Consider the following 13,008-nt stretch of genomic DNA (forward strand, 5'->3'; position numbering starts at 1 on the left):
TGTTTTGACACGAAGAGATCAATCTCTCAGCTTTCAGAACTGCTTTTAGCTCGAGCACTGGACGATGAGAACAGACTGAGTGCGATCGTATCTTCTTGTGAGTGGTACCTGTGTTCCCTGGGCCGAGGGGATGCTCACCAATGCACAGCTCCCGTGGGACCTCCGCTGGTGACCCTGCGCCATCGCAGCTCGCTGCAAGAAATTAGGGGAGCGGCTTCTCTCCATCCTCCCTCATCTTCCTCTTGGGTGGGAAGTGCGATGCCCTGCCCACCGAAAGGAATGCACCTACTGTATGGGCAAGGAGAGAGAATAAACACCGCAGGGCCACAGAATGGTGATCTAAATACCTTAAAACTGCCGTGATTAGCCTCGTAAACCACTGGGAAGGGCAACACTGCTCAGTGGCCAGTAAAGGCCAGGCCCCTTGCTAATACTTTCTCTCTGCTGCRTCAAACTGAGCATATCTGATATCTGTAGCAGGGAATCTAGCTCAGCTTGGAACCCTGAAATTGAGAACTGTATTACAGGGCAGATTGAGGCTGCCAAAGCTATTTTAGCAAAGTTTCCTAAATACACAAGAGCTAACAACACTGTGTCCAAGGTGGTTCAATCGAATTGATCTGTTACTCCAGTCAACATCCCTTGAAATGATAAATTACATACATCTACAGTCTGTGGTGTTTCTCTCTCCACTACCCCTTTGTAGGGATTGAAGGTATATCAAAACTCCCAAATCTGTGAGGAAAAAGATGTCTATGCTCACAAAGCTGTTTGACAGATAAGCCCCATTCCACATTTGATTTTCTTCAGAGAAAATACACTGAAGAGTCTGCAAAACTACTAACATTTTTCAGTAAAAGGTAATCCAATAAAGTTGTAACAGTTGTGCAACAAAGGGAATATAATGAATATGTGAGTTATAACAATGGGTGGTGGGGACCTTCTGTGTTACCGTGATGAAGGGCAAAGCTGCACTGTGAGCATGAAGTTTCAGTCCAATATTGAAGTAAAATGACCAGACATCACATAAGCTTGAYTCTCAGAAGTCATAATCTGAACATTTTACACAAGACACACAACTGCAGCTGCCACAAGCAACTTTTCACATCTCTGCAGGGGCTTGAAGTATAGCAGAATGCTTTTCAGGCAGAACAAAAGTCACATGCTGGTACCTACCTTAAGGAAAAGCAGAAAGGTGAGATACTCTGCAGGACCTGCCAACGGTGCAGAAACACCTCAGGAAAAAGAGAACATGAATAATTAAAAAAATGAACCATACAAGAATTAGAAAATAAAGAACACAAGCACTACCAAGTAATGAAAAAGAGCCCAACATCTGGATCGTTCTTTGCAGCATCTTMATGCCCCCAGCAAGCTACCCAAAACCTGCCACGCCACCCTGCAGGGCAGCACAGCTTCCATGCCCGTGCCTGCTCACAGCCTGCAGCCGTTTCAGTGCACAAAGCTCCACCTAGTGAGGGGACAGACTGTACTACACATTCAGCATCCAGGTGAGTGTGGATGGACTCCAGACACTGAAACTGGAAGYTAACAAACCCTTTAGCTTGGTGTTGATAATATATCACACACCCAAAGTCCCATCAKACGAGGGTACAGCCTCTCCCCTATGTCCAGGAACATTTTCTTCCAGCATCACCTCATTGAAGTGACTKCGTAAGAACGTCACTGAAGTGACAACACTTGGCTTTCATCAGCTGGCTGCAGCTTACCTGCCCCTCACAAAAGACTGACCTGAAGCTCTTTGACTTCACTGCAAACTCCAATTTGAAACCAACATCCTTTTTCGGATTATCAAAACAAATACACCACTAGCGTTGTATGTTCAAAAGTTTTAATACGTGGTCTTCCCTGCTCAGAAAAGTTATTGCATTAAATTCTAATACATAAATTTATCTGAATTTAAAAAAAAATCATTTTACACCATTGTGTTACAGCCGCTAAAGGAAAACAGATTTTATATGCAGTTGTCTCAAAAACCCCATATTATTTCTTTCTCAAATCAGCAGAACTGTTCTCATATTACTCAGTAGTTACTGCAAATCCCAACTTCAACACTATCTCCACGACTGTACAGCTCATGAAAAGTACCATCCCAAAACTGAAATTTATTAAACCATGACTTAGCATATGTTGATTTTTCTGCTAACTAAATTAACATAAAAGGGTGTTCAATTTAATTCCACACCATTTTATGTTATTTTCTTTTATTATGACCTCAATGGATTCACAAGTTACAAAATATCAATGCCACTTAGAGCAATTTATACAAATGCACACCTGTTTGAATTGTGAAGGTACATGAACRTGATACTTGATGACCCACATGAAAAGCCAGATTCTCTAATCCATTAAAACCAACATAAACGCAAGCCYACTGCTCCATGGATGACAGCAGAGACAAAATCAGTAGGCTCAGTGTGCCATAGATTGATGAAGGACTCAGTGACAGAGGCATAACAGAGCACGTGGCAGAATTACATTCTACRTTTCATCCTCTGGTGTGGGTAAGATGTGCTACACCAGCTTGCAACAGAAGTATGAATAGGGCTCCCCTCCTTTTCAGCCTCATGTCTGTGCTTGTGAATTTGGAAACTACGATTCAGCTTCTTGCATAAAATCCCCAAGCAYCACAATAATCAGTCTTGGGTTTCAGACCTAACCCTTCTCTCACAATAATCAAATTTGAGTTCCAGATCTAGCCCTTCTCTTGTAAACACACATACAAAGATAAAGCCCATCTGTATTTCTTCTTCCTTCTGCTGTTAAAAAAATACATCTGTGTTCACAGAACAAAAAAAAATCCCTTCTCCTTCTCCTCCAAAATACCCATCACCACAGAGAGTTCTCATTTATAATACACTCAAAAGTATTTCTCAGATTAGGCTGCTGCCTTTGCCCACTTTAAACAGATAAGAGATTATATTACTTCGCTACACTTCACTAGGTTCTGGTATGAAAAATAGTTCACTACTGAAATAACAGCAGTGGGTCTCTATCTCTTGGATGTAACATGTTCACTTAAGTTCTAACTCTCACTGTCCCTGTCCCTTAAAATAAAAGTGAGCTATTCCAATGGCTTTCAATGAGTTTCAGCTGGGACAACCCTTTACAAACATTTTGTATTATCATTTTTGTGAATTGCTAGCAAAAGGCCCAACCACTGAAAAGCAAGTGAGCAGAGATAATAGGATGCTTTGCAAAATCTGACAGTTGAAAAGGCATCCAAAGAGCAAGAAAACAAAAATCAGCCACTGACGTGAAAACTTCATTGAGCTAGCACTGTGAAAACAGGGAGAAATGAAGAAGCTTCAGTATAAGCAGTTTGGCAGAATGTTTTAGTAGCGATACCTTTTTTTTGTTCAGGCAGTCACAAGGCATTCATTACCATGATAAAAGCAACAAAAGCTTTAATCTGAAAGAGCTACAGGAATAGGATACTTGATTATTCCAGTTAAGGACACTTTTTGAGGGACTAACAAAAGGTTCCTTAGCTGTAACATAACTTTCTCACAACAAGAAAGTTTGCACCAAAAGGGAAGAAGTTTAGAAGTTGATGCTGACAGATTTCCAAAGCCAACTTTGACACAAGACTTGGCTTATTTCATTTGCACAGACATATATTGCACAAGACAGTCAACACCATTCAATCCCAACATATGAGCATTTGTATAAACCTCCTCATCAAATTTAGAATTGCCAACCAAATCCTTGTGATTTCTGCAAAAAGGATAATTCTTCTTGGTTATTGCTCTACAGGAAAGATCATAATTCTTGCAGAGACAGTGTATATTTCAAAGTTCACATCACTTACAAAAAACCTCAGTCTCTTCAACAGGTACTGCTTCTGTACAGCAAAACTAGCATTCCATTTCTTCCAAAAAGTCCCTCCAGACCCTCTCCCTGCCCTGCATGTCACAAGAGCATTTATGCCTCTTCACTATGATTCCTACCAGTAGACAACAGCCCATAATGCATTTGTGACAGCACCTCAAGGAACAGGGCACRTTTCATCAAATGGATGTGACCCCAATTAAATCCATGAGAAAACATGGAAAAGGAACACAAAGAAGAAGGGAAGCAATTTATTGTCACTTCTCTTGAAGGGAACAAATGTTTCTGACAGCAGAAGGTTTGTTTTTAGACAGCTATAATTCAGGCTTACAGGACAGTTTAATTAAACAGAACTCTTACCCAAACAGCAGAACCTTTACTAAAAACATTTTTCATTTCAATCTGCCTCCGAAATGAGTGAAGATAATCTCAATGTTAAAGAAACTGAAAAGTCTGCACTGCTATCACACAAACCACATTGAGCAAATCCATGTCATTTATATGCAGTGCTGAGTCACATCTGGATGGTGGATGTGCCTCACTGAATACCACACCCAGGGAATGCTTCAGSACTTCCTCTCCTACCAGAACACTGCCTTAAAAACGAATCCTACAGTGACATGATGAGAATTAATCTTTTCCTGCCATATGCTGTGTATGTATATGTAAGACTTTCACAAACAATTGGTCAAAACTTTTGTATTTCAGTTTTTCCCAAGTCACAAATACTGTGCAAGCCCTTCCTATAGGATATGCTGTCCAAGGACATGTGACCTCCACCTTCTCACTTCCCTAGACCCCATTTACCAATAAAGCATTGCATGCTTGCAGGCATTGATTTTAAGTCTTTAGCTTCTGGAAGGCTGCAGTTAAGAGTTCCGCATTTTTCAGGGACCCAAAAAAACCCCAAAAAAGTACTCAACATACAACATTTTCAATAAGTGCTTCCCCACTGTTCACAGTGAAGTTAGGTTCACTTCACACCACAGAGGTGGTACTTTCTGGATTTACACGCATCAATCTTGAAGCATTTCTCAGATCCTGTAGCTGCTTGGCTGGCTTTCCAACTCCTTCCTCAAATCTTTTTTCCACAACAGGAAGGACAGTTTCATACAGGAAAGAGGCGTTCTGCCTAATGAATGCTTTTTTCTCAGGGTCCTGTTCACACCGCAAGCTGTAATCAACATGCTGGACAGCCACCAGGATGATTTCCACGAGACTCTCCAGAAGAACCATATGCAACTCTGGAAAGTAAAGCTTTAATGCTTCCTCCAAGAATGCCATAGTCTGCTTGGTGAAAGCTACTACAGTGTAACTAAGGTTGACCCAGCAGTTATCACCCGTGTATTGGTCAAAATTGCCCACCCCACAGCTCCTCATCTCCTCCCTGAGCTTCCCCAGTGCCTCTGGAGTCATCAGGTTCATCTTTCTCCACATCTCCTCAGAGTTGCGGTGCTTGGTGGCCTCGATGATGATATCCTTGTAGCTCTGTAAAGCACCTTTGATATCCTTCACCAGGAGGGCGTGAATGATGAAGGTGAGATCCAGCCCAATCTCACTCAGCTGCTTGCAGTGCTCTTTAGCTACCTGGGGCAATAAAGAAAAGCAAACAATGTTATTAGTGTGCAGASCCCCTTTACATCTTACATATCTACCAAATTTTGCTTCAAGAATCTCACTAATGAGAAATTAATAACTGAAAGATAAACCCTGGCTGTCAAAAATAATCTGGACAATTACATTATAATCCACTCATATRGAAGCTTCTCCCCCTCCAATCAGCACAACCTGAGAAAGTTAATCTTGCAATAAAATTTGAAGATGTARTTCTGGACACCCTTGGAAAACAAAGAGAAATTTTTGAAGTACTTATAATTCAGATGTAGCTTACGTAAATTTTAGGACCTCCTACAAGTTAAAGGCAAATTGAAAATAAACACATTTTGCATTCCTGATAAAGGCAGAGTTTTATCTGCATTTTAATCTTAAGGCTTTCCTCTGTTAAATTGAAAAAAAAACCAAATCAACCTCAACTGAATACTAACCTTCCAATGTAGGAATCCTCTCTGGAGACCTGCACAAGAGTCAATAACTAAACCATGGATAGAAAACTGAATTTAACGCTTTGAAGCTTTTGTTTTGGCTATTGTGTSCCAGTACCTTCTCTGGATCCTCTTACCTTGACACATTCTGCCGCAGTTGACAGACTCTCTTTACTATCAAATACTTGCTTACTGAAGGCATCAACGAACATCCTCATGGACGAGCGGGCCCACACAACAAAGGCGGAGTAGCACCCATTGTTGCCGGCGAAGTCAGTCTCAAACTCCCTGGCCGTCTCYAGAAGGCTGGTGAAGAAGACATGGCAGAGTTTGTGGATGTAGAGCAGCGTGGCGCCCTCGATGCGCAGCTGGCGGATGGCCGTCTGCACCGCGGCTGCCCGGTTCTTCAGGAAGAGCTCGCAAGCCTTGGTGGACTGGCCCAGGCGAATGAGCTGGGACACGGCTCGGCGGGTGGCCCGCGGCCCTCCTCGCAGCGAGCGGTCTGGGGACAGCTCAAACACCAGAACATCGGTGAGCTGCCGGACGCGCTCATCCACCTTGGCCCGCAGCTCCTTCACGGGCTGGCTCACTGGCTTGTCCGCCAGGTAYTCGTTGAGTTTATCCAACAGGTCCACCGCCCCTTCGAAGTCCCGCTGCGCGATGCAGACGTCCAGGTCCTCAGGCAGCTCCTGGATCCACTCAAGCGAGAGGTCAACAACCTCCTCCTCCGCAGAGGGCTCGTCCTCCTCCTCCTCGTCCTCATCCTCGTCGAAGGGGTTGGTGGATTCGGGGGGCATTGGGGCGGGCCGGGGCAGGGCCTCCTGCTCCAGGCGGCGCTTCTCGCTGAGGACACGGTTGCGCTTSGTCTCCTCCAACACCTCCAGCCACTCCTTCTTGATCTTGGCGTTCTCAGCCTGGAAGATGCGGCTCTCGGGGAACATGAGCAGCTTGAACATGTCCTTCATAGGCGGGTTGTCCTTGACGTTGACCACGGCCAGCCCGTCGAGGGGGTACAGGGCATCGTAGCGGTAGGCGCCGCGGCGGTTGGGCAGGGCGGTGGCCACGAGCAGGCAGTCATTCATGAGGAAGGCGTGCACCCGCTGGATCTGCGCCATGTGGTCGGCATCGTACTCCACCAGGTCGCCGTTGTACACCAGGTACTTGCCAGGGCTCTCGGGCAGGAGGTCGCGGCAGCCCTCCACCTTCTCCAGGAGGGTGGTGAGCGTGCGCTGCCGCCCCTCCTCGTTGGCCGCCGCATCTTTGGCCGACAGCGGGAGGAAGGGGTCGGCGGCGGCGGCGCGGCGGRCGCCCAGCGCGGGGTCGTCGCGATCGGCCTGGAGGAGGAGGGCCTGGGTGACGGCCTCCATGATGCCCTTCTGCTCGGTGAGGATGTGGCTGAGCTGGTACATCTCGCTCTCCAGGTAGCTTATCTCCCGCGCCGTCTCGATGAACTGCCGGTAGTTTTGGTAGACGTTGCGCTTCAGGCTCTGCGCCGTCTCCTCACTCAGCGCTTGGATGCGCTGCCGGTGCTCCTGCAGGTCCCGGTCCCCATCTGACTGCTGCGACAACTGCTTCACGTACTCCCCCGCCGCGAAGCCTCCCGACTCCAGCTGCCGCCGCAGCCGGCTCCCGCCGCCGCCTTCGCCCAGCGACAGCGCCATGGCCGCGGCGCAGCCTCTGCCGCCGCCCAGTATCGCCCCGCCGCCGCCGGGGACACCGCGCCTGCGCCCCGCGGCTCGGGCGGCGGGAGCCAATGCCCGCGGTGACGCGCCGGCGACGCGAGGGGCGGGGCAGGGCGCGCGCGCAGCCCGGAAGGACACAGCAACCCGCGGATCGCTGCTGCGCGTGCGCCGCGGCGCCAGTGGATGCCGGGGGTGGCACTGACGCAGGACGGGAGCGGCGCTCGGGATGGAGGATGAGGATTTCTTGTTGGCGCTCAGGCTGCAGGAGGAGTGGGAAGAGCAGGACAAAGCAGCGGCAGAGGCGCCGGCGGCAGCAGCAAAGCGCCCGGATGTCTCGCCGTATCGCTCGTCCCTCCGCCCGCTGTCGGTAGTGGACGAGGCCTGGGAGCTGCTGGACCCCAGCCCCGACGTGCACGCCCTGTTCGTGCAGTTCAACCAAACGCTCTTCTGGGGGAAGCTGGAGGCTGTCACGGTGTCCTGGAGCCCCCGCATGACCAGGTGCGGCACCGAGGGGCTGCGTGGCACAGCGCCGGCTCGGCTCCCGGGGCTGCCCCGTCCCCTCTCCCGGGGGCTGGGGATTGTATGGGGGGCGGTCGCCAGGGCCGGGAAGGCGGCTGGGAGGCTGATCCTTGTGTTTCYGCCGGTGCCGGGGCGGTGGGAAGGCGCTGTCACCCGTGGAGCCGCAGCCAGCCTTGGTATGCGGTTCCGAGTGTCGGGGAGGCGGGGAAGAGCTGCCGCTTGTGCCCCGCTAGCGCAGTGCTGGTGCCATGGCTTCTCTTCCCGGATACTTGAATGTCCCGCATCTCTGGCAGAGCCCGTACACCGGGACAGAGGTTGATCGCTGTCGTTATCTCCTTTGCGTTTCATCTGTCGTCYCTGGCTTTTCCCGGGGTGCAGGCATAGCGATGTTAACATGGAAGAAATTGGTCTTAGATGGTGTGTGTGTAAACCTCATGTACTTGTGTTGCTGCTCTGGTTCTCAGTTTTTATGATAGTTTTGTTGCAGAAAGGCAAATATGAGCCAATAGTAGTATATTAGCAAAACTTAGAATGTACTAGAAAGGGGGATATAGAAGAAATTTGAGGTTAAACAAAACCAGGAATCTTAGAAGTGTAGTCTGCAGTTCTGCAGCRGATACAATTGCCAGTGGCTGGAGTCCTGCCCCTCTTATCTTCTGCTGGTTGCAATATTCTTTAGACGTTTGAAAATAGTTGGATATTGCAGTGGTAGAGGACTAACTCACACACATGCACAAAAAGTGGGTTTTGCTGGATTAGTGCACTGAAGTGAAGGTATGTGAAGGTTCTATATGAGTCAAAAGTTGAGGGAGGGTGGGGAGTGAAATTAAAGGCACCAGCAGTTTTCAGTGTTTGCTGCTGTAAGTCTCCAGCCTCAATTTAATGTATTTCACACCATCACAGGTTCTTAAGGAAACAGTCTTCTGCCTCCAAAACAGGTTTTTGTRCTCTAAGGAACATGTGGATTTTGTTTTCCCCTTGCTTAATGATGCTGACTTTTTCAAGTAATTACTCAAAGTGATTTTTTTTTTGTGTTCTGAATGACCTAGTGTGTGTTTACAGGGGATGGCATTTTAACTTAAATTCTCAATTTTCTTCATGTGCTACAGAAACAAACAGATTTTCGTAATTTTTTTTTTGTTTTGTTTTCAGCTCTGCTGGTGTCTGTTCATATCATGAAAGAAGTGGTTTGTGTTCCATTCGTCTCAGTGAGCCGCTTCTAAAGTTAAGGCCCAGGAAGGATCTTGTGGAGGTATTTGAACACTSCTCATGAATTTGCTCATGAAGTGTATTGTGCTTCCTCTGCTCCACACAGATATTTTAGATTTCATGGTGGGATTCTCATATGCAATAACTTATAGATCATAAAATMCTGGTGGCTTTACTGTTATGTTTGTGTGGCTTGTGTAGCAGTATCACAGTAATCTTTAGTTTTATGTTTCTAAGTGGGCAACTCCCAAGTCAGAGTCTAAAGTCATCATGGACTGTAGTTTTAAAAGGGCCAACAGCAGAAAATAAGGATATAGGATATGACTTGAAGTGACTTTGTGTTGCTTCTTGTGCCTCTGCCAGAGCTCCTGCTTTGAGCTGGCTGAACSTTTAGATTTGCCTAAGAACAGAAATGCTGTAAAGTTTCAGCTTGCTCAAAAGTGGCTCTTTTTTGGGGTTGTATAGGGGATGGTCTCCTTAAAGATGTGACTTAAGTTTGAGGATTATTTTTACTTTTTAGAATACTGCTTATTGTAGTGATATTCTCCAGTATGTTTTAGTGGTATGGGAATAGGGTTAATTTGGTTTGATAAATCTAAGTACTATGTTCAGGCCCAGACTGAAAATGCAAATAATCAAAAATAAGATCAGCAATCAATGTAGAGGAGTAAAATACTTACAGCTTAATTATGAAACTGAAAATACAATGCTTTTCTGTAAACATCTAATGATTACATCATTTCAGACGCTGTTGCAYGAAATGATCCATGCCCTGCTCTTTGTTACTCATAACTTCAAAGATCGTCAGTCTCATGGACCGGAATTCTGCAAGCACATGCATCGYATTAATGTCTTGACTGGAGCCAATGTCACAGTAAGAAAAATCCTCTTCACCTGATTTACTAGAGCTTTCTTCTAATCTGGTGTTTAAGTTGTCTGGTGCAGTGTGAGTAATGTCCATGTTAGACACTCTACAGCTGGTACCATTACAAATTTGCATCTAAATGTGTGCCAGTTCCATAGTTATTTTGTTGGGGATGGTGGTGGGAACAGGTTGAGGAAGATGTGACAAGTTGTTAGTCATATAATGATCAGGTATATTTTATGTAAGAGTTTTTCTTTAAGCTTTTGCGGTAAACTGGAAGCAGCTTAATGCTAGCAGGGACAGAATAGCTCTACATTTAGAGCAGAATTTGGGAAAGAGCAGTCAAGATTTATGTCCATAGAGGGTGATGATATTTATGTCARTATTTCAAAATAACGTGTTTAATAAGATCAGTGAAGGTAATAGCTGAAAGAAGAATACAATACTGGTATTGTTCGCGATACATTCTAAACAGTTTGTCTTCTAGATGGGATTGTAGATAGATTTCCAAAGTGATTTTATYGCAGCTCAAACAAGATAACTAGGACATATTTGTACACATCCTATCTTTTTTTTTTTTTTWAACTTTGTTTTARTGGTAGCAAAATGTTGATCAAATTTTATTCAGGCCCAGCTCTTTTAACAGGTAATATAAAAATCGCAGCAGTAGTGAAAGGAATTGAATGGAAAGAGATTTTTTAAAAAATACTATAGAGCTGTTGATATAGAGTTTGAAACTACCTGAATGACTGCTTGTTTTGTTTGTTTTTTTTTAACTTAGATCTATCACAATTTTTATGATGAGGTAAATTTGTACCGCCAGCACTGGTGGCGATGCAATGGCCCCTGCCAGAACAGAGCGCCCTACTTTGGATATGTGAAGCGCTCGATGAACAGAGCACCCTCTGCACAAGACTTTTGGTGGGATGAACATCAAAGGACATGTGGGGGCACATTCACAAAAATCAAGGAGCCAGAGAAATTCTCACAGAAGTCCAAGCAGAAAACTCAGCCAGCAAAACTTCCACATTTAAAGTCAAGTAACAAAGGTATTTTATGAAATCTTTTTCTTTCCCAAACTGGTTTTTGTGCAAACATTTTCTTGAATGAGTATGCATCAAACACTATATAAGCTTTGTTTAGATTTTACTGTTATGTAGCCAAAGAACAGGGTCTGTTTGATAAATTTCTAGGCTGCTCCTCGACTAAATTGTCTGCAAGAAGTGTAGTTTGATGCACTATTTTCAAGCAGCTGATAGTTTTTGTGTGAAGTACCTCAAATACTAAGCCCTTGATTTTTTAATGGAAAAGTTATTAACTTATTTTTTAATCTGATTTTTCAGGCAAGACACAAACACATGGTATGCAAGACCTGATGCCATTTAGTGGAATAGGATATCGGCTTGGAGGAGGAGACAGGGTACTTTCAGAAAAAAACACAAATGCCAGCAGTACCATTGGAAACAGTGAAGCACATGGCTCACAGCATCATTCAGCAGTAAGGACAATGTCAATCCCTAAAAATGARACAAAACGGGAAAAACTTCCCCATAGTTCCATCTTTCCACTTCATACTGATGGTGCCCATGAGAAGATCAACTTGGCCTTAAAGCGTCAGTTTCCAAAATCCTCTGCTTCTGATACTGAAGATTACGAGAAYGACTGTGGATTGCCTGCTAGGATGGCTCGTGTTGCTGGAGAAACATCAAGCCAAGGCTCACCAGCTGACAAGAGGGCTGTGCCATCTCCTAACTGGACACCAAAACAARTGCGTTTGGAGCAGACCCAAACAGCTCAGGGTGCATCTGAGAAAAAAAGCTTAGAATGTGCTAATACACTGCAGCGATGGCCAAAAATGGAAGACAAAACTGCCTTTGAAAATTATTTCATCAGAAAGGGTGGTACTGATGTCACTACAACTACAAAAACCAAAGCTGAATTTACACAGTCCTCTGCAAGTCCTAGCAATCCTGTGAGGCAGAATGGAAAAGTCCCTTGTCCTGTCTGTGAGACTGAAGTTTTGGAATCTGAAATAAATGAACATCTTGATTCTTGTCTTGCATAAAACAACAGAAAGCTGTAACTGACGTCCATATCCTCCACTAGTTAGTAAAAGTTGTGTGGTACGCTGCTAGGAATACTGGCAAAGGCTGTTCCTGGACATATCATGAAAGCTTCCATGATTTCCCAGTTAAAGCTCCGGTGCTATACAGGACAAATTAGGATTAAAGTGACATTACCTGGCAGTCTTTATTTTGCTTCTTTGGGAAGCCCGCCAGCTKGGTGGTTAGCAGGCCAGTCAGTACCAAAGCCATTGTGCCACCAACAATTGTGAATWCCAGGCCCATGTGTCTTCTATATGAGCTTCCTGAAATGTTCGCTTGCTGCACTGAGGTACTTCATGGGTTAATCAGTTTTACTGATCTTAAATATATTTGCTTAAGCATAAAAATTGTTCTGTATAAATAGTTTTTAAACCAAATCGTTTTATATCTTGTTACTATAATTTTAAATGGCTGTATCAGCCGGGTTCGTACATGTTTACCATATTACTGCTGCTCTCTTAACTCATTTTAAATGCTGTGATTTTTTAAAAAATGTTGACACTAAAGAAGTTTAATGTAAATCACTTTGTTCTTGCATACTTAAAATAAATTTAAAATACTTAAAATAAAGTTTGAAATTCCATTAAGCTTGGCCRTTTTGTGTTACCAGTGGGTTCACCTATATATTTGGTAAGAGTCTGGTTTAATTGAGCCTTTCTGTATTAACACTTTTCCTTCTTAAATTTGCCTGTAGAAACAGGTGCTGGGGAATACAGATGGCATCATCTTCTGCT

At 44.8% G+C, this 13,008-nt stretch overlaps 2 protein-coding genes across 2 annotated transcripts; one reads left to right on the top strand and one right to left on the bottom strand.

Annotated features, from left to right (window-relative positions):
* Window positions 1–3,402: 3,402 nt before the first annotated feature.
* Window positions 3,403–7,611, bottom strand: EXOC8 (exocyst complex component 8). Its single transcript, XM_057368427.1, has 2 exons — window positions 6,032–7,611; window positions 3,403–5,439 (listed from the first exon to the last, which is right to left on the bottom strand). Exons 1-2 carry the CDS (start codon window positions 7,553–7,555, stop codon window positions 4,831–4,833), a joined length of 2,133 nt encoding a protein of 710 aa, XP_057224410.1. The 5' UTR covers window positions 7,556–7,611; the 3' UTR covers window positions 3,403–4,830.
* Window positions 7,612–7,728: 117 nt separating this feature from the next.
* Window positions 7,729–12,837, top strand: SPRTN (SprT-like N-terminal domain). Its single transcript, XM_057368428.1, has 5 exons — window positions 7,729–8,074; window positions 9,248–9,347; window positions 10,050–10,178; window positions 10,951–11,218; window positions 11,513–12,837. Exons 1-5 carry the CDS (start codon window positions 7,803–7,805, stop codon window positions 12,232–12,234), a joined length of 1,491 nt encoding a protein of 496 aa, XP_057224411.1. The 5' UTR covers window positions 7,729–7,802; the 3' UTR covers window positions 12,235–12,837.
* Window positions 12,838–13,008: the final 171 nt, after the last annotated feature.

The sequence above is a fragment of the Malurus melanocephalus genome, unplaced genomic scaffold (assembly GCF_030028575.1).
Source record: "Malurus melanocephalus ecotype Western Australia unplaced genomic scaffold, MMel_1.1 scaffold_92, whole genome shotgun sequence".
NCBI lineage: Eukaryota > Metazoa > Chordata > Aves > Passeriformes > Maluridae > Malurus > Malurus melanocephalus.